The sequence below is a fragment of the Styela clava genome, chromosome 8 (assembly GCF_964204865.1).
Source record: "Styela clava chromosome 8, kaStyClav1.hap1.2, whole genome shotgun sequence".
Classification (NCBI taxonomy): Eukaryota; Metazoa; Chordata; class Ascidiacea; order Stolidobranchia; family Styelidae; genus Styela; species Styela clava.
Genome location: NC_135257.1, coordinates 18,479,941 through 18,501,917, shown reverse-complemented (window position 1 = coordinate 18,501,917; position 21,977 = coordinate 18,479,941). Strand labels below are relative to the sequence as shown.

The 21,977-nt window shown below is 35.6% G+C and overlaps 1 protein-coding gene and 1 long non-coding RNA gene across 3 annotated transcripts; one reads left to right on the top strand and one right to left on the bottom strand.

The window, feature by feature from the left end:
• The first annotated feature begins 274 nt into the window (after positions 1–274).
• On the top strand, positions 275–11,460 carry LOC120346777 (uncharacterized). Of its 2 annotated transcripts, XM_078115157.1 has the most exons (13): positions 278–480; positions 1,254–1,489; positions 1,811–2,003; positions 2,533–2,608; positions 3,191–3,294; positions 3,564–3,642; positions 3,727–3,821; positions 3,992–4,076; positions 5,196–5,290; positions 6,343–6,501; positions 8,513–8,689; positions 9,305–9,541; positions 9,867–11,454. In XM_078115157.1, exons 1-13 carry the CDS (start codon positions 420–422, stop codon positions 9,881–9,883), a joined length of 1,614 nt encoding a protein of 537 aa, XP_077971283.1. In that variant the 5' UTR covers positions 278–419; the 3' UTR covers positions 9,884–11,454. The 2 variants fall into 2 exon arrangements, with proteins under 2 accessions (XP_077971284.1, XP_077971283.1); XM_078115158.1 differs by lacking the exon at positions 8,513–8,689 and having other exon boundaries at positions 275–480; positions 9,867–11,460.
• A 3,464-nt stretch (positions 11,461–14,924) lies between these two features.
• LOC144425667 (uncharacterized) lies at positions 14,925–15,803 on the bottom strand. Its single transcript, XR_013477587.1, has 2 exons — positions 15,660–15,803; positions 14,925–15,356 (listed from the first exon to the last, which is right to left on the bottom strand). It is a non-coding gene; the product is annotated as an uncharacterized LOC144425667 (long non-coding RNA).
• Positions 15,804–21,977: the final 6,174 nt, after the last annotated feature.

Below are 21,977 nucleotides of genomic sequence, written 5' to 3'. Positions count from 1 at the left end.
GAAATGAATTAAAAATATCCTCGTTATCCAACTATCCGCTCATGCATGGTTGAATATAAACCCGTGTAAATTGTATCTCAAGTGATTATTTTAATTACCTGTAATGGTTAAGCAGCTTAAAAGGTTTCGCCAGAAATTAACAGTACTAATTAAAAAGAACTGGTTAAAACGATGGAAGTATTTGACATATTTATAATATAAATCAGGAGAAAGTAGTAATCACCTTTTAAGCGGTATATAATATAAATAAAAATATTCCGATTGGACGGAGACATCACGCGGACATTAATTTAGATATAATCTTATTTGATGATGGTACAGAGTGCCGGCGGGTGAGTTTGCGGTTGGAAAAATATTCAGTGAAACAAGGCGTTGATTGAAAATATCATTATTTTGTTTCTGTAATTTCGCACTACACTATGTTACGAAGTAACGTACTTTTAGTGTTGTCTATGGGATTTATCTGCTCAACAGCAGAAGGTAAGTGTTGCATCTTACTTCGGCTGCACTGTGTATTCTGTCTGCACTAACCCATGGCTTATTGGTCTTTCTGCTTGTCTAGATCTGTGTTTGTGTGCATTCCAATTCTAGTCTTGTTAAAAATGTGATTTTATTCTACCTCATAATAATAATAATAACAATGCCGGTTTGATACACGTCCATCTCAGGGTTATCTAAAGGCGTTTTTTAGAAAAATATCTGTACGTTTTTTAAGAGATAAGACGATTTTTATAAATGAGTGGTTAGCGTCCGTTTTTACAGGAATGCAAAAACCCCAATGACTAGTCTGAATATCATACAAAAATGTATTCTCAGATAGTAATTTAGAGTTGAGGACAATTGTTATAAATTCAGTTTGCCAATATGTATACAGCAGAGTGAACTCCCAGAATACAGTCAGAACCCAAGACTTTCTTGATAAATTCTACGAAAGAAAAGAAATCTATTTAATTTTGTTCACATTTTAACTTTTGTTCTTGTTTGATTGTGCCTAACAGTTTCAAGTAATATGGGACGCTTTGTCAAAGCGTCCATCCTAATAATGTTTTTTCCAGAATATGTTCCAAATCCCCTCATCGGCGAGGCATTCCTATCTGGCTCTATCTCCAATTTTTGAGGGATTTATTTTTGATGAATTTGAACTTGCGATTTCAACATTATGAATTCTGAATTCATTAAAACCAACTAGGGAATTACCAGAGAAAACGACGTTAGGATCTAAATGAATGTATTTTATTTTTATTAATTTGCAGAAAATCAGCACATCTGTCGCAAAGATGGATTTATTTATGATCGGAGATGTTTTTGGGTCATATTTGATCTCATTTCGGGATTCACAAGTGCACAGGCAGAGGAAAAGTGCAAGAAATTCGATGCTTTGCCAGCCAACATATACGATCTACAGCACTTTAACCAAGTTTTCAGTTATGGACGTGGGAAAGCTCCAGCTGATTACATCGCGTTTCTAGGAATGAAGTACGATCTAGCTGTGAGAAATATTAATTTTTAATTCTTTATTTGAGAATACCGATTGGGAACTCCGTATATATATGGCATTTTGTCCAACGACAAGTGCCATAGAATAATTTAAAACCTAACTTAATTTAAGACTCGTTTTGAAGAGAATAAATAAATTCATCATGTATAATGTCATGTAACATTTTTTTTTCTAATTATAATGATTACGCAGTCAATACAGATTCATGCAAGGTAAAAAAAATATGGCACTGGCAATGCTTCGTTAAAAAGATATAAAAACAATAGAGAGAAGTTCATTTCCACAGAACAATAAATACCATTTTCATAACAGGCCAATGTGTTTACAAATTACGATGGGTCGATCGCATCTTTGCCGGATTCGGTGTGGTCGCAGAACGCAGTTAAAAGCAACATCAACGTGGTGATAATTATCCTCCAGAATTCTCCAGAGGACACTCTTAATGGCTTTGGGACAGCTCCCAGTGGGGCTAGTTCAATATTTGGTGTAATATGCGAAACTGAACGTAAGTTGCTGGAATTGGCAATATACTGGAAAAAATTATTCAACTGCATTTGTGAAAGTTCACCCTAGCAATTGCTTTTAATTTCCCAGTGATTTTCAAATTATTGATTCTTCAGGCTCAAAATTAATTGCACTTAAGCTATTGTAACTTAGTTCAACTTTCAAAATTTTATGAAGTGAATAGATAACTTCAGAGTCTACAAATTCAATTTAATATTTCGTTAAAAAGCTTGAGGTTTTATGCATGACATGCATGTTATTTTTTACAAAATAATCAATAGACTGTTGTTCTTAAATTGATGATGTTGTTGCGGCAAAAATTGAAAATTTCCTTGAATGTTGAATCAATATTCTTCACGTTTTGTCTGGTTTACTTCAAACTTTTTTGTCGCCTATATAAATTTGGTGTCAAAATATTTGATTATATGGTTATCAAGAAATTTAAAATCATTTCGTTCTGTTACTCTACCGCGGACACAAATATTCAATCTATCTAATCGCATTTAATTCCGATTTTCTTCCATTAACAGAACTCAGTTGCTCGCCCCCACAAATAAACATGGAAACCCAAATACTTACATGTTCCGAAGTCTCACTTACTTGCACGTAAGTACGAGAATGATAGTACTGTACGTGTTATCGGAAATTGCCAAACACTTTACTTAGTATTTAGAGCCAACCTATATTGTAAAGTTGAAGGAGAAATTACCAAACCAGTCAATTTAGTTTTCAAATATCAATAATTATCCATCGACGTCCATTTGAAAAAGTGTTTCTCAAAGTTGATTGACGGGGTCAAAATTATTAACGGGACGATATATTCGCGGACCGTGAAAAGGCTCGCAAGGCCGTGCTATGGGCATGTCTGCCATACCGTTCTTGTTTCTAAGATCCTAATATTATACCGGTACGTATATTTAAGATACCGGTATAATTGAACTGTTAAAATTATACACGTACTTACGCTATGATGTATGACGTGATAATTGGCCGTATCTAAAAAGCCAAAATAAAAACATAAATAGTGAAAAAGTTTGGCGGGTAATATTAAATCGTTACGAGGGCCGCGGTTTAGGAACCATTGATATAAAATATGATAGGTAGGAGGAATCATGGCTTGATTTATAAAAAGTTTACTTGTGTAAGATTGTCAATATTATTTCATGAATTTATTTTTAATTTTTCCAGTATAACTTGCAAACCTAATTTTGTTCTTGACGACGGAAGCACCAGCGCTACATTGACGTGTCAAGATAATCTGGAATGGGATGGAGAAGTACCAACATGTCGACGTATGTAACATGAGTTTATCATTTGTGGCGAGATTTCTTTGTAATAATGCGTCATAAAATTTTTAATGAAAAAGGGAAATTTTAAAAACAAAACACGACTGTATCTGTGTAAGAAAGCTCTGCGACAGCAATAATGATAAAAAAAGATATCTTAATTCTTTAATTTCATCAGGAAATCACAACGTATTTTGCAACATTCCAACATATACAATTTTTTTTTGCAAATTGAAGCAATGCTGATGCGAGTTTAATTATTATCTTTTTCTCAGCTGAGTGTGAAAAACTTAGTTTTGATGGACAGTCAGGACTTATGCAATGTACTGGGAATAAATATCAGGATGAATGCAAGTGAGTGGAGTTTCCCGCCAACTACCTCGAAAATTCTAATTAACAGCGGATTCAGATTAATCTATAACAATAATCTTTCTTCAGCTTCGTCTGTGATTCTCACAAACAACTCAAAGGACCAAGAAAAAGAATCTGCAATGAAGACGGGACATGGTCAGAAATACAACCAACCTGTGAAGGTGAGAATGTAGATTGTTGATTGGAATATTTGAAACATTGCTAATTTTGTATGTTTGTATATTTTGTACCAATGAACAGTTGAAAGCCATCACGTAGTTATTAGGAAAATTGAGAGACTTTAAAACTGAATATCATATCATATCAAGTGAATAATTCATTTCTATTTCAGACGTTATTTGCAAACCAATAGATTTTCCGTCGGAACAAGGAACAGTTGATTGCACGGATGGATATAATTATGCGAGTTACTGCAGGTGTGTTGATTACTTATCGATCTTTAGATCGTTAAGTATGTTGATAGGTATTTGTCTGTCTGTCTGTCTGTCTGTCTGTTGGATTGACGCGAAATCTCACGAAAGCGAGGTTGAATCTGCTTCAAATTTTGCATGTGCATTCATCATATCTCGGACCAGAAGCCTATCGATTTTGGGTAAATTATGTCGTATAATTAGAGAGGTATTGATTAATTAGTGATGGGACACGCGGTGTCACTATAGAGTCATGAATCGAAACCGCAGTTTCGATCGATAAGTATTCGGTCTCCGACCGATATTCTCGTTAAATATTTTATTCCAATGATATTACTACTGTCCTATACTCAGGTTTGATTGATGATTTGATTACGCTTATTAGTTATATTATAACCGGTTGACAAACAAGCCGTTATCGCCTGTTATAATTCATTTTATTCTTATATGTGACCTCGTACAAACCTGGAAGCCGTTGTTGATTTACAATGGACAAATTGTAATTGCGACTTACAATCTATGTTATAAGTTATAAATCTTTGCCTGAGGCAATCTGATCAGACGCGTAAAGAATCGCCCTGTACCGCCGCTCTGCAACTTGATAATATATATTTATTCAGGAATGTGACGTAGCAATAATTTAGACTGAATTGCATTACTTCGAAAAAATAATTGAAAGCGATATATAAAATCAATCACCTTGTAATCACTCTATTATGAGTATGTAACACGAGACAGCGTAGGTAGATGCTGGCTGTGACGGTTCCATTACATTTGAACCCACGTACATTTGAACCCATGACAATTGCACCTGTATGCTATTGCACCTATGGAATTTTTTTTGTGTCACGGATAGTTAAACCCATACTAACCCTAACCCATGGGTTTTAGCACCTGCATATAGATTGAACCCGTGGATATACGCATGGGTTCAAATGTACATAGGTTTAAATGTACGGTCACCGGCTGTGACAAATGCACGCACGACTTCGAAGTGTATATGATGTCACATTTTTTGTATTATGATTTACAGCCTTTGCACAAAGACGTGATGGTAATGCTCATCTCATGAAACAAAATCCTAAATAACATCAGCAAAAATACAACATTTACTTTTTTTATCAGTTTCTACTGCAAAACTGGATTGCAAAGATGGGGAGCAAAGAAAGTAGTTTGTCTTTGGACAGGAGAATGGTCGGAAGAACCACCTACTTGCAAAAGTAAACTTCTTCAATTATTGATATTTAAATTCTCAAATAATTGTAAGCCGAGTCAATTTGAAATTAGTTCTTGGTTTTAATTGAACTGGGCCCGATGAAAAATGATATTTCAACTTATTAGTATTTTGAACAAGTAGGCAACAGACCGGTGAGCGACCTGAACTGTAAATCGAAAACTCTAGTTCAGGGTGGTCCAAGGTTGTCGGCTCCGGGGGCCACAAAATTATTTTTGCATTGTTCGCGGCCACAATAGTGCCAATTATAGGTAAACAGTGCAATGCAAGACAAACACTTTCATTGTACAAACACATTGATAAGTATTTGTCATTTATTAAAGTAAAACCACCAAAAAAACTTACTAAAACGTGCAAACTCATGTTTACAAAATAACTTACAAATAAGGCATACTAAATTTTCTCACATATATATATATATATATAGACAGCATATTTGTAATACCGTTCAGGCTGGTTGCAAAAAACACACGGCATGAATTATATTGTTAGAACAGAACACAACATTAATATTTAGTGGTCAGGCATAGTCAACCTAAGCTAATAGAATCCGTATTCGATTTTTAGTTTCCTATGATACCAAAATAGTTATATATTCCCGACCAAAAAGAAAGCCAGATAACAATTTAGACTGTCAAGCACATCATTCAAATTGTTGTCGCAGCTAGCCATAACACTAGTCAATTCAGTGACATTAGTGATGTAACAATATGTTAAAAGATTTTTCTGGTTAATTTTATGACGAAACAACACCAAATACAATTTTTTGATTACTCTCCTAATGCGACGCTGGCCACAGATAATTGAGCTGCGAGCCATATGTGCCCCGCGGGCCCGGGTTTGGACCACCCTGTTTTAGTTGGATTAACTGGATTTTTTAAAAATATATAATCCGAATCATATCGCAGTTGTGTCGAGACATTGTTCTGAACAAAAAATTTAAATAATAATTTAATAATGTTGTATCAATATAGCATAGCACCATTATCTAATTTTAACACACAATTCCAAGATTTAATGTTGAAAAATGTTCTTCAGAATACGATCCCAAATGTCCTGCTGCTCACAAACACACCTCATGTCCTGACACAAACTGTGACGTCAATGCTGATTGCGATGACGATAAGAAGCTTTGTTGTCCTACAAAATGTGGAACGTCTGTTTGTTGGGATTTACCGAAACAAACAATTTCCAGAGGTAAGATTATTTTCTAAATGAGTTCTCTTGAAAGTTTCAATTCGTAATAGGGAGGTGCCTGTGTGTGTGGACAACTTGACCAGAGATCTTGCGTTGCGTTGTGTTTGGGCAATCTGGCCATGTGTGAGGGGGATTTATATATAATGAACTTAAATTAACATAATATAACTAACCCTAACCCCACTATGTAACTTTATACTAGTCTTGTATGGGAGGTTCATATCATAAACCTATAACCTGCTATCTATAAATCTCTTTATTTCCTGATTACCAATATATTCGAACACCTGTCAAACTTGGTCATAACATGGCAATAATATGTTATTTTACGTTTATGTTCGTGTTGTGAAGTATTTCGGCACTAACTAAAATCGTTTTAAGCATCCAACTGTGATTCATGCTTAATCCGAGTGTTCGTGCCCACGGTGAAAGCATCATATTTTTTTTTGTATATTTTTTATTTTAGGAATTTTATTTGTGTAAGTATTTCAAATCTTAGAAATCACAAAGAATTTGACATTACTTCAATGAGAAGTAAATTTGAACGAGCGAGCAGCCGTTTCGCGCATATGATAAACAAAAAAAGATTCCAGACGGCTATCGTAAACAAGCTCTCACATAACATTGATTATTTCGCGTTTTGCTTGGCTTGCAAAGCTCAGTATGGGTTTTTTGGAAAGGATACGTAACGGCATTAAATCACTAATGGGTACTCCTGACTATTCTCCTGAAGTATGCGCACGAAGTTGTCGCACAACCTGAACCCTAACATGTTACACAACCTGAGTTCAGGTTATGCGTCATCTTGGTGCGCATACTTCAGGAGGTCCCATTAATGTTAGAGTGCCAAAAGTACTAAAGCACACCCACTGAGAATTAATTAGATGTTGGAACAGCCTGTGGCCACTGCAACCCATGCGGGTACTGTAAAATATCAAATTGGTCCACTATCAATACAAATCGACTATAGGTTTGCGTCTTTATTATGTGCGTGCAAGACTTGTAAAACAAGTTCTGGTACTTATAATTTCGCGTTTTGTTTAATAGGTAATAACATCTAACGAAATTGATTATATATCTACCCAGACTTGGCGCTACTTAAACTCAATAAGTTTTTTAATTTATCGTGGTCTAAAATGCCACAGACACTCGATCAAACGTATGTCAATGTTGGACGGTAGAAACGAAAAATATGTAATCTTTTAGGAGAGAAAAAATAAATGTGACAATTCCCCTTGTTTTGCGATATAACTTCGGTTTTCGGGAAATGGTGTGGTGAACGTAGTAAAATTATTTGCAAATAATATTGCAAATAATGCCATAACATTTGACACCTGGCTTTTGATTTACATTATTTGTGTATTAAACAATCCGCAGGTAGGGATGCGCAATAAAGAATACCGAATCAGGAGAATTCGAATCCCAAAAGGTCCAGAGGTTGCATATGGTTCCTCATGGCAATTCATTTCGATGCCATCTTGCCTTGTAGAAGGGGAGGATCTAGTTTTCACTGGTCCTGTGAGGGGAGAAGGGGAAATCTTCATATCACCAACCTAAACACAGCATTCTAGCTTTGTTTGTGTTTGTTCTGGGGTCTTCATATGGAAAAACCTAATCCCAAGTGTGAGTGAGTGTGTGTGTTCATATGGCAGATACAAATGATGGACCTCCACCATATTATATTCCTTTGTCGGGGGGAGATCCCTATTTCACTAGCATGGTAGAGGCGGGATCTCTCTCTGATAAACCTCAACCCTACGATCTAGCCGCGTGCATGTGTGGTGGGAAGGCCTTCATATGACAAACCTTTAACTCTGCAATCTGGCCCTTATTTTCGTATTAGTGAAATATTTTTATTTAACTAAGCGAGTTCTCAGATTCGAACAAATGATCTGATTTCTTTTTTAACTTCATTGAGTCGTGATTATATTAACCTCTCGAACTAAAATAATAAACGTAGTAAAATATAGTTTATTTTTCAAATGTAAAGTTACCTAACATTTTATTACAGAAGCGCTTCTATGGATAGTACTTGGTGGATTAGGCAGAAACCAATGCCCTACAAACTGCTTGAGAAACGCATGTGAGACTGCACGATGTCCAGCAAATCTCAACGCACAGTGTAGAACTTCATGCAATGGTTGTCTAGCTAACTTTTACGATTTTAATCACGAGGTTACTGGAAATTGTAAGTATATACCTATTAAGCTTGTGACCCAATTTTCAAGCTCGTGGTTTCAAAAAAATGCATACTCCCGAAGTATGTGAGCCAAGATGGCGAACACCGTAACGTAAAATGTGTACCAGATAGAGTAAGGCAATAATTTCAGGTACAAATACTACGGGAGCTTTGGCTAGTCCTTAAACTCGCAATTGAACTAAAATATGGAAAATTGGAAAAATTATGGCCTAAACCTAACCTGGTACACATACTACGTTCCGGTGTCCGCCATTTTGGTTCATAACTTTTGGTAATACCCAAAAAAGCGATATACCCTGCAACTTCACGTGGTGCATGGCTCTGAACTTAGTAGAATAAAGTATGCAAGTTAGAAAACCAATAGTGTCTGAAAACTCACAGACACTATTGATATTTTATAGCTTTTATTGCCTATGAGAAACTTGGTTACGAGGCAATGCAATATTATCACAAATAATTCTTGTTGGTATGACTTGTTAACTTGTTTCAAATGTAAGCGTTTCAAAGAATATGATCCCTAAGAGTTCTTATTTTTAAAATTCAATGTAATAAAATAATGTTTCATTCATAATAATTAACCTAAATCTTGTTCATTTAATTCAGGCCGATGTTCACGTGGTTATGTCGTGCCAAACTGTAATCAACAACAATGTGCAAACTACAGATGCATCACACACGGCCAGCAGATATCTCACTACTATGCTAGTCAATACTACAACCCCAACATACTATGTCGTATGAGCAGTTGTGGTGGATGCTTTCCCCAATTCTACGATAGACGTGGACGAAGAATCAATTGCAGACAAATATTGCAACTTGTATCAAATCCAGGAATTCCTGGTAGGGATTATTTGATTATTTTATTTTTTGAAAATATAATCCAATAATGTTTTTTTAATCGAAGTTACTGATTGATCGGTTTTAATGTCTGAATATCATTTTTGGAAGAACAATATTGAATAGTCAAATGACTCTATAACAAACCATCTCAAATACATGAATAGATAAAATTTTAGATGTTGTCTCATACTTTTCATTACTTCTCAAAAGCGTTGTACTAAACAACTTCAGTAAAATAGCATATGCGGAAAAGGTTTTACTGTTTATACATTTGCTCTGTTTCTAAAGAAACATTTAATATAATTTCACTTTATCCAACTTTCAGTGGCAAATCTACCATAGGCCGGATGAGTACTACAGACTATCGGAGACGGATCTCAACACAACAACAACGTATTAACATTAAACAAAACTTGGCTGATTTAAACTTAGTATCCGTTTTTCCATGGATGAAGACCTGACGCATCATTCAAACTTTTTTGAGCTGATTTAAACCTATGCTTAAGGACATTCACAATCATGAGATTTTATCTTCAGTGACATCAATCATTTTCCCCCTCGCATAGTTCCCGGCCACTCTTATGGGACTTAAATGCAACTAGGCTCTTCTAAACACCTTCCCTCGCTACAACAATTCAATAAAAGCATACACCATCGGTATTTTCAGCATATATACACTCGTTAAAATTGTTTGAAAAATGCACTCTAGAATTAATTATGGGACAATCTGAAATTTGCTACCCAGCGCAAAAAGCACCACAATATGGCCAGTCAACTACTCCCGTAGTATGTGTACTAGGTTAGAGTTAGACCATAATTTTATTCCGACTTTCTTTAATTTAGTCATATTACCAGTTCGGGGATTGTCTTTATGTTAGCGAAGTGAATATCCTATCTTCCTGCCCATAGGTTTTTGTTCATTTGTACAACTCGATGTAAAATAGGCGAAAAAATTTAGTTACCTCCATATTGGTACACATGCTTCTGGAGCGCTCAACTAACAAATGTTATTTTATACTCTAGTTACCACATTCCCAAGAGCCCGATGGAAAAAACTATTTGTGCATGCCATTTTTCCCGTTTAATGAATTTTAATGGCAATGGTCCTCTATAGGCATATCTGAATTATTAACTTTAATAAAAAAAATATATATTGAGGTGTTTAAACAACGAGTTTAACAAAGTTTGTAAGTGTGAGGAAAATATTTTTATTCTCGTTTAAACATGGCCCGATAACCAATTTATAAACAAAATTGGCAAAAATACCTATTTCAACCACAAAATGAGTGTCTTACAATTACGAAGTTTCTTAATTTCATTGTAGCGAACAAGCAACCCAAATATATGCACGAATTCACACTTTACTTTTGGAACTCTAAACGTCAATCGCTTAAAAAAATTTATGGTATAGCTGGTGCATAGGTGAAGAAAGGGTCGGGAAAGCCTTTCCAAATTTGCACAACCTTGAATGACAGAATAAGAGCGTGATATGTAGGCCCTCTAGAATTTCGCGCATGTTTAATTGAATAATCGACTTGATGAGGGCCATACTACCACCACATATAAAACCCTCTGCGGGAAATCGATTGGTCAATTTGGAAACACCAGAACGGAATTGTGACAAAGAGTTCTAAATATTTGCAATGTTGTGCCGATTCGTAATAGGGAATTGCCTTTTTGGGGATGGTGATTAATTGTTTCGTAAATGTAATATGAGCTCTGGGCGCCAGAAGGCAGTATCCGACCAGTAGCGTTAATATAACTTATGTCATTTTGAGCATTTTGGATAAATATTCTCACAGACTGTTCCGACCACAACATAATACCCTGAGGAACTCGTGAAATTTGCTGCAAGGTTCCACGAAATAATTTATTGTTGCATTTTCTGGCCTGAAATTTTCTCAAACAGTCAAGCGAATTTCATTGATTATCGAAATCTGGGACATTTATCAATCTAGCGTCATATCGCGCTTTTCTTTAAATTTAGTTTTACTTTAACTGGTATTGCAAAATGAGCGGAAGTGGAGTTTTTTGAAGTGGATTGGCGTTTTTTGGCTTTGTACACCGATCTGGATTTCATGGCCTTTTTGAACGAGAAATCGGGCGTGCAATCAGAAATTCTCGAGTGTAAATCAGAATTCCCGGCGTGGAAGTATAGCTCACGGTGTGCAGAACAACTGAGCCCGCGTGCAACTGACTTCGACTTTAGATACTGTTCAATACATCCGCGTAAAATTACCGGTATTGGTTAAAAAAATACGTTTAACTAGAGCAAAAATGGACGTTTGACCTTTGACCCCCAAACATTACTACTTATCGATCTCGATCGGTAAGTATGTTGATACGTATTTGTCTGTTTGTTTGTCTATTAGACACTTTCGTACGTTACGCAATATCTCACTAAAGTGAGTGAGGTAGGACATGATTTTGGATGAATTATGTCGTATAATTAGCAAGTTATCAATTAATTAGTGATGGGACACGCGGTGTTGCTATCAAGTCAGAGCAAAGGAATCGAAACCACAGATCGATGATTCGGCGGTCTCCGATCGTTATCTAGTTTCTATACTTTGTCATTAATTTTGAGAGTGTCTGTGCGACTTTGGATACAGGTACGTTCAGTACATCCGCGTAAAATTATTTGATAATGAATACGTTGAATTAGAACAAAATGAACGTTTGGCCTTAGACCCCCAAACATTATTCTATACTTTGTCATAAATTTTAGGAATGTTTTTACGTAGAATTATTGGATAAAAAATACTTTGAGCCCAACTCTGCAACAGGGTACCGGTGACGTTACTACATGTATTGTCGTAGCTTTTAAAGGTCCTGTGAAGATGATCTATTCTTCGAGTTTTTTTTAAGTATGGCTTTGTACGTACGACAGTGAATAGTGAATTTGTACTCTAATGCGTTTCATGACCAAAAAATCGGAGCAATGACGCATGAGACTAATTCTCTAACAGCGCTATCGTAAATCAAAGCAACCTGCTCATCACAAAAGCTTTTTTTTCAAAGCAAAAAGGAGTGGCGTGAAGTATTCAAGGTTTTCCAAATGAAGAAACGGCTCAAAGAGTTTGAGGAACACTGCAGATACATGATCTATACTGGTATATGAGTAAAAACACACCATATTTGTCACACCATATCAAACAATCTGCGTCGGCCGCCACATGACTAAAATTCTTTCCTGTCTGCGTTTATTTGATATAAACTCTCGAATGCCAATGTAAAAAAAAATTCTTTGGTAAATTGCAATATTTATCATCCTTCCTCTTCGCTGGAATAAATATATGAATCCTGTCCTAACTCATTTTACGGGTTGTTGAGTTTTATTTTTCTTACTCATCATACAGTCATACCACAACAGTCATGAATAAAACAAAGATTCAGCTGGACAAAAACAACAAAAGTAGAAGACGAAAAAAAGACGAAAGAACTTGAGGTATATTGTTTCACAGCATGAGCATGGAAGAACACAATTATGTCATAAAAACAAGTATAAAGTGAATGGGCATATTTGCCCGCTGACGTCGTGATAAAAATATTCTAATATCTAGTAAAGCAGGATACAGGAGTGTTACCCTCTTTTCTAAGACTATCTAAGGAACGTGGTATGTGTACCAGGTTAGGTTTAGCCAATAATATAACTCCAATTATCCTTAATTTAGTACTATTACGAGTTCGGGGACTAGACTGACCTCTATAGTAGTAGTTGTCCCGCTGTCCCGAAGTCAGCCAAATGTCCCGCTTTGGCGTTCAGCCATCCAGCATAATACACGAACATGTTCTTCTTACTTTTGTTGCTGTGTAGCGCAAAGTTAGCCTACTCACTTAAGGTGAATGCGTTATTTTGTTTGTTTCGTTATTTGCCGCTAAAATGGTTAGCGAACGTATCACATGTAAAATTAATTCTAATTGGTCCTGCTCGGACGTTCACGTTAATGTAAACTTGAGCAACGTCTTTTTTAAAGTGTTATCTACAGAAATCATGGTTGGGCGAATAAGTAAATTCTCAATGTTTGAAAAGGGCAGACTATTTCATTATTCTTTATTCCTCTTGCTGTACACAAAAAATCTAAATTCTGATTATTTGTATCGTTAGCGTCTATTTCTTTCTATTTTTCGAACTGAACCCAATATTTAGACAGAAAATATGCGCATAAACTCTCGATGACAATATGGTCAACGAAGACAGTCAGGGTGGCTTTAAATGTAAGCCTATGTAATAAAATCGGAAACTGTAAAGTTACAGGATCACAGCAAAGTGGTCGTTTCTTTGGAGGCGTCCCGCTTTCAAGTCAAAAAAATATGGTAACCCTACATAACCCTAATCTGGTACAAATACTACTTTCCGGTGTCCGCCATCTTGGTTCACATACTTCGGGAGTACCAGTCTGACTAACGTGACGCTACCTTGCGGAGATAAGTTAAGGAATATTCCCGGCAACCACGACATGGGAATTAGTTGTGGACGTATGGATACATAAAGAAAAGTTGGGCAACATAATTAACTATATTGAAGATCAAGAATTTTCAGGAATTCAAGAGACAGTGAAGCGAATTGTCATTGGGATTGGATTTTCAAACTTCCTCGAGTCGGGTCAAAATTTTAATCATCCAATCGGAATCAAAGTTATATTTTCTACGGAAATTCAATAAAGATAGAGCCGACTGAAAGTCCTTTCATCAGAGATTTTTAACCGCTAATGATGTCAGCACGCCAGAAGTGTTAGCCATTAACTATAACTTTTATTGCCGTCAATGGGCAGCAGAGGTGTATGAGTTTGGCGTAGGTGATATATATTTTATTTGGGGGGTTAAATTACGTAAGATTGGTTTAACTAATAAGAACATTTTTTAGAAAATAAAAATCTCACGGGAAGGGTTGACAGTTTCAACAGAGGTCAGCGTTTTCTGATCTTGAATAACCCGTTTTCAGAGAAAGATGTAAAATTGGTAAAAACGAACAACTTGTTCGGTTATTTAGAAGTAAACGATAGAATAACTCAGCTTCATTGCAATATGGTATTCAAATGAAGATAAGTGAAATGGAGACGTCCACGCGCATACACACAGGTCTAGATCGCAAGGTGAAGATTTATCATATTGATATGCGGCCCTCCCCTCCCCCTCCCCCCTTCGCAGGGTTGCACACCCCTGGTGTAGGTCTATCCACGTAATGGGCCTGTGGCAAAATCTCAAGCTCTATAGGCCTCTCTCCTCTCGGATTGTTACGCAGAGCAAGATAGACCCATCCATTCAATGTATTCCTAAAGTTGTGATTATGCTTGTCGGATGTCAGGCATCCGGTTCCAGGCTTGGAAAAATCATATTTCTCCAAACGCCAATCTTATGACTAAATTTAGACTCAAATGATACTAGATATACATTTATTCTTATTGGAAGTTGTCAGCAAACTGATATATACAATTATCGTGAAATAAACAAATTAAAATTTGTCGTAGGTGATGAAAACGCTGATTAATGACAAATTTCATTGAAGTGAACAATTCAATTGTTCCTAGTAAGACCTTTGTCAGTCAAAATCCATTCCACGAGGGAAATATCATGGAAAAAAAAACAGATTATGACATTGGGTCTTATTCGGGATGTGATAATGTCTTTGGGCGTTTGTTTGAATCAGCTTATGAAAGTTTGAATGATGCTTCAGTTTTCTTCCATAAATTTGGTAAATACGTATAACAAGCTTAAATCAGGTAAGTTTTGTTCGGGATTAATATGTTGTTGTTGTGTTGAGATCCGTCCTCAATAGGCTGCAGTACTCATCCCGTAATTGGTAGATTTGCCACTGAAAGTATGATAAGGTAAAGTTATATTAAAATGTTTTTTCAGTCACAGTGAAACTATTACATGTTTTCCACATATGCTATCCCATATGCAAAGTTGTTTAACACAACGTTTCTGCGATATCAGAAGTAATGAAAGACAGGAGAACGCATCTAAAAATTTATTTAATCGTGTATTTGGGATGGTTTGATATGGGAAATTTTGACTTCGACATTGTTTATTCAAAATGGATATTCAAATACGGAACCCAATCAATCAGTAATATATCATTCAATTTTAATTAAACCTGTTACAATAATACTACCTGGAATTCCTGGATTTGATACATATTGCAATATTTGTCTGCAATTGATTCTTCGTCCACGTCTATCGTAGAATTGGGTAAAGCATCTACCACAGCTGTTCATACGACATGGTATGTTGGGGTTGTAGTATTAACTGGCATAGTAGTAAGGCATCTGCTGACCATATGTGACGCATCTGTAGTTTGCACATTGTTGTTGATTGTAGTTCGGCACGACATAACCACGTGGACATTGACCTGGATTAAATAAACAAAATCGAGGTTAAATATTATTAATAAAATACTTTTTTTTATTATTTTCAATATTTATTAATACGAACTGTTAGGAGGAAGTCGTATTAAATATAAGTATAAGTTTATTTCGACTCCATAATCAGCATAACAATACATTTGACAGATAAAAACAAATAAATAAAATCTGATTATGAAATCAGGGGAGCAAACAAAACCTTAGATAAGGTTTATAACGTACAAAATATAAGATGAAAGGTTTTGCCAAGAGGAAGTGGTACGTGTTTACTCACCTAAAATTATCAAGTTATTTCACACACTCTCACATGCACCCACCAGCCACACACACACACACAACCACTGAGAAGTTATTTAAGTAAGAATGAAACGCGATAAATTTAGGGTATACTATAGAGTAAACAAAAAAATAAATAAATAAATACTAGAAAAGAAAATTATCTGCCACACCATATTGATATTTTTGTAATGGTTGCCATTGCCAAATTGATCGATCTTCTAATCGTTAATTAGGTATATAAAAGGAAGATTCTATCGAAAACATATTGCCAAGCTGATTATAGTTGGAGTCAAATGCCAAGTTGCCCAACCAAAGTTGCCAGAATTGGGTGCATGAAGAGGTGGGCAAGACCATTTCATTCCCCAAATTAGAGCCTATTATTGCCAAATTATAGTCCAGATTGTAATAAGTAATTAAGTTACCGGTAACAGTAAAATTACTATAATTAAGTAAAGTAGGATGTGGAAATAAATTGGTTACAAAGGGTGTAAGTGAGGTTTTTCATTCTTGGGTATTGATTTCAGACAAGAATATGGGAATGAGGTTGTTATTTCACAGGATATCGGGAGTCTTTTTTTGTTTTTTTCCTTATGTGTTTTACTTCATTTAATCACTTTGAAGTAACCTGAAAAACAAAAAATAAAACTGCGAGTAGATGTTTCAATGATTGGGTGAAGGGGAACGCTCTGAACTATTTATTACAGGCAAAAAATAATTGTTTAATTAAATGGGATGTATTGTCATTATATAGCGATGGATAGATGATCTATGATGACATTCTGCTTGGGACAGAGAAAAATTTATCACACCATGCAAAAAACACACAAAATTTTACTATCTATACCTTGGCCAACAAGTCAACTCAAACACCATGCCTTAACATAAAACGCATGCATACATAAATGATATAAAAACCACATCCAATTACAATGACCCACAGCAAATTAAAATCTGAAGGGGAGAATCCAACATAGCTCTACTGCTCGCCTAGTTGCAATAATTAGTAACCTTGCAGGAACAATATTGTACTATCTACAACCCTTATACCACCACTCAAACATAAGACCAAGCGTGTATGATAGGGACATCACAGCTAGAAAAAGATAAAAACACGAGCGTGAAGTGATAGAATGTGTGCAGTTATTTAAAGAAAATATCATCCGAGTACGTTAGCTACCTATATATTTAAAAAAATATATATATACTCATGCATGTCACAATACCATTTCTTTGGTGCTGGACTAGTTCTGGCCAAGTCGTGGCAAGATATTATTATAGTCGTGGCACAATCGTATTATAGCTGTTCAACATTTTCATTAAAACAATAATGTGCAAGTGTGGAGTGTCCCAAGTTTTTGTCATCGAATACCACCAGTAGTAATTTTTAATATTTAATATTTGGAAACTAAATGAGACTTGACTTGTTTTTGAAAAGATTTTTTGGACTTTAACGTCTTCAAATTTAAGGGAAGAGAATTCCAAAGTTTGGGTCCAGTAAAAGACAAGGAATGCTGACTCACGGATTTACTCATGAAAGGTACGAATAAATCAGAACTACTTCTTCGGTTGGAGGTATTTTTGACAAGTATGTCATTAAAGCAATTGGGCAGCGCATTATTATGGAAGTCGTGAGCTAGAGATAATATTTCAAATTTCATCATATCTTCAACCTTAAGTATATTTAGTGATTTGAAGTAAGAGTCTACACTTTCACGTTTTCTTTTACCAAAAACTATTCTTAAAAAATTATTACAAATACTCTGCAGTTTTGAGACAAGTGTTTTATTACCATGAAGCCAGACTGAACAACAATATCGAATATGGCTAAGTAGTAATGATTGAAACATTGCTAGTAGAGCTGATTGGTCAACACACTGGGATACTTTGGCAGAAACTGCTAGGTTTCTTTTTGTTTTACCAATAACATGCATTATTTGTGATTTCCATGACAGATTTTCATCAAAGATAACTCCTAGAAATTTTATTTCTTTCACTCTTTCAATTTCATTGCCATTGAGCAGTAGTTTTTTTGAACAACTCACAGTTTTATGCTTGCTTGGATGGAATAATACAAATTTAGTTTTGTTAGCATTCAGAGATAATTTATTAACTAACATCCAGCTATGAATGTTGGTTAGTTCTTGGTTTGCAACTGTGAATAGATCTTCAAGGTTTTCCCCATGAAGAATCAAGTTAGTGTCATCAGCAAACATGATCGACTCAGAGGATTTCAGACACCTGGACATGTCATTAATGTAAGCTAGAAAAAATAATGGGCCAAGTAAAGATCCTTGTGGAACTCCGTGCTTCATGACACAAATATTTGTAGAGAATGAGTTGTCATATTGCACAATTTGCTTCCTGTCTTGAAGGTAGCTCTTGATCCAATTGAATGGAACGCCTCTAATTCCATAGTGATAGAGCTTACTTAAGAGGATGGAATGGTCAATGGTGTCAAAAGCTTTTGAGATATCAAGAAATATTCCAATTGCATGTTGTTTGCATTCAAACGCATTGGTCAGTTTGTGTACCAAAACATTAGCAGCCATAGCAGTGGAGTGATGCTTGCGGAAACCAAATTGATGCGAGTGGAAAACATTGTTAGTTTCAAAGTAGTTTGACATTCTACTATACATTATTTTTTCAAGAATCTTAGAAAATGATGGTAAAAGACTAATAGGTCTATAGTTTCCAAGATCTGAAACACTACCTTTTTTAAACAGAGGAAGAACTTTGGATGTCTTGAAGCTTTCAATGAATAATCCACTAGATAGTGAAAGATTAAATATATATGTCAGGATATCAATAATATGTTCTGGAACATATTTCAATATTTTAAATGGAATACCATCGATTCCAAAACTTGACTTGGGCTTCATATCGCGTATAATATTTTTTATTTCTAATGATGTAGCTGGCCTTAAGAACATGGATGAGGATTCTTGCTTCCCAAGATATGAAATGTAATTTTTGTCACAGCCAGCTGGTTGTGGCATACAGTCAAGCAGGCTTTGTGCCACTTGGGAAAAGTGTTCATTAAATTTATTTGCAGTTTGTGTATTACTGCAATCAAGTCCAATCAAAGGACAAGAATTTGTTTTATTTTTACCAATAAGCTCATTAGTTGTTTTCCACACTGCCTTGATGTTGCCTTTGTGAGAAGCAAATTTAGATTTGTAATAATTTGATTTCTTTTTGTGGAGCAATCGAGTATAAAGGTTCCTGCATTCATTGAACTGTAATTTGTGCTTGTCATTTATGTTTTTATTGTTTATTAATTTCTTATAAAGTTTTTGTTTGACTTTGTTGAGTTTGCGTAACTCAGTATCATACCAAGGTTTGTTTGATCTGTTTGTCTGTTTTTTGTAAGGAAAAGATTGAGAGTAAGCAGTGGAGAATTTTTCAAAAAATTTTTCAAAGCAAGTGTTGGGATCCTGGATGCTGCTGAAGTCATCAATCTCAATAGAATTCAGTTCATTCTTAAACGTATTCAAGTTGGACGAAGTAAACTGGCGATAAAGCGTTTCAATTCTGGTCTGAATTTGCTTTTCTAGAAGAGAGCATTGTACAATCGGCAGATGATCAGAAACACATTCTGCTAAAACAGCACTGTTAATTTTTTTATCATATACGTTTGTCCAGATATGGTCTATACAGGTAGCAGAACTTGAAGTTATCCTGGTGGGGCAGTTTATCAAAGAATAATAGGCCAGGTTGTGCATAATATCAACAAATAGGCTGGTATTCATATTGGACTCATCAATAAGATTATAGTTGAAGTCACCCATTATATAATTATAATTCAACCTGTTCATCTTTGAGAGAACTTGGGACAAGAGATTCCGAAAGTTAGCATTGTTCAATTCATCAGTTAGTGGTGATCTATAAATAGTACCGCAGGTTATTGTTTTATTTTCCAATGATATGTCAATGAATATAGATTCAAAAACCTTTTCGCACATTATAGTAATATCTTTGCGGACAATGTATTTCAAATCATTTCGAATGTAGAGACCAACACCACCACCTCGGTGATGAGATCTACTATTAGAGATAAAAACATAGCCATCCAGTGCATTGAAATGGCCATTTGTACCAGATACAATCCATGTTTCATTTACAGCAATTACATGAGGCTTATAATTCAGTGAATTAACTAGTGCTTCAAATTTTGTGAAGTTTTTGAAAGAGGCTAAAGATCTGATATTGATGGAGAGAGTCATGAAACCACTTCAACACTATCAATGTTGTTGAATTCATCAGTATCAGTATTTGCTGATTCAAGAAACATTTTGTTAAGGTATTCAGGATCGAGAGTTTTGGCAAGTGCCTGAGCTTCAGCTTTTTCTGTATGAAGGGGAACAAATAACTCAGATATTTCAGAATCAGAGAGACAAGAGAATGGCATACAGTCTATTTCACAAAGGAAACAGCACCAAGGTATTTCATCAGCTTCAGATTCAAGATTTTCATATTTTTGTCCAGAAATATTGGTACATTTTAAATGTATCCAAGAAGAACAAATGTCACAATAAAGAGCTTTTTGATTGATTCGAACTGATTTGTGGCAATTTCTACATGGGTATTTTAAATTAGTTTTCATGGCAGTGGCACAACAAAATAAAAGTAAAAAATAAAAATGAAAAAAAATAAGTTAAATATCTAGTCTGGCTATATAGGTTTCCAGATGTTTAAAAGATGGAGAACCATTGATTAGACAGCACTAGCCTATTCAAATAGAAAAAATGGAGATTATGAATGAGTTAATCGTTCCCCTCCGCTCATAGGCTACCGCTACGTCTTGAGGTTGGTCCCACTGAACGGGCAGCAGCCTTGGAGTAGAGGGGACGAGAGAGAGTAGTGATATCATTTGAGGAAGATATTACTCGCCTTTTATCTAGGTAAGCGTAGATAATCCCATTCATTGTGCTCACTTTTTGTTTTCCGAAGGCTTCCTTGGCAGCGCTGAGTAGCTTGAGCCTGCTACGGGTCAAGGACTCAGTGATGGACAATCCGCTGCCTTTGAGTTCTTTTTTTCTACCATACACCATATTCTTCGTTGATCTTCTGACGAATTTGATGATGATGGGGTTCTTCGGAGATCTTGATTTTAATTTGTGAGTAATATCAATGTCAGTGTTCACAATAGGATGGTTGGGTTTAAGGCTGTCGTTGAGAGTTTTCACTACAAAGTCTTCGAACTTATGGTATTCAGTTTCTGGCACAGAACTACAGCCATGGAGAATCACACAGTTTCTTCGGCTGTATTGTTCTAAATCGTCCTGTTGCTTTTCACAAGTCTCCAGCCTGCTAATATTCTCCTGGATCTTGGAGGAGATTTGAGCCACGTCATTCTGGAACTTAATGATGTCCTGGGACTGGTTGCCATGGTCTTTAGAGGCAGATAATAGAGTTGCATGTGACATTAGCTCCTCTTGCTTGGCCTGGAGAGATGAGATAGCTGCCAGAATCTGGGTTTGGACTTCCTTGTTCATCTTGAAGTAACGTTAGTGCAGTAGTGTGATTGATTGCAAGGTGAAATTAGGTAGGTATGCAGATAGTATATCCAGTAAGATCCACGTACAATAATAGTACAGAAGGTAGTAGGCTATCGTACTTTCAGTCTAATCAAAGATTACAATAACATCTGCAAACTTGGACAGCAAATAATCAAGACCTACATGGTCTTGGAGGTCTTAAAAAGTTTGTGAGAAATAGAAAACCTAAAAACACCAAATAAAGCACACGAAGATCATAGATGGCTATCTCAAATATTTTGTACTACATAC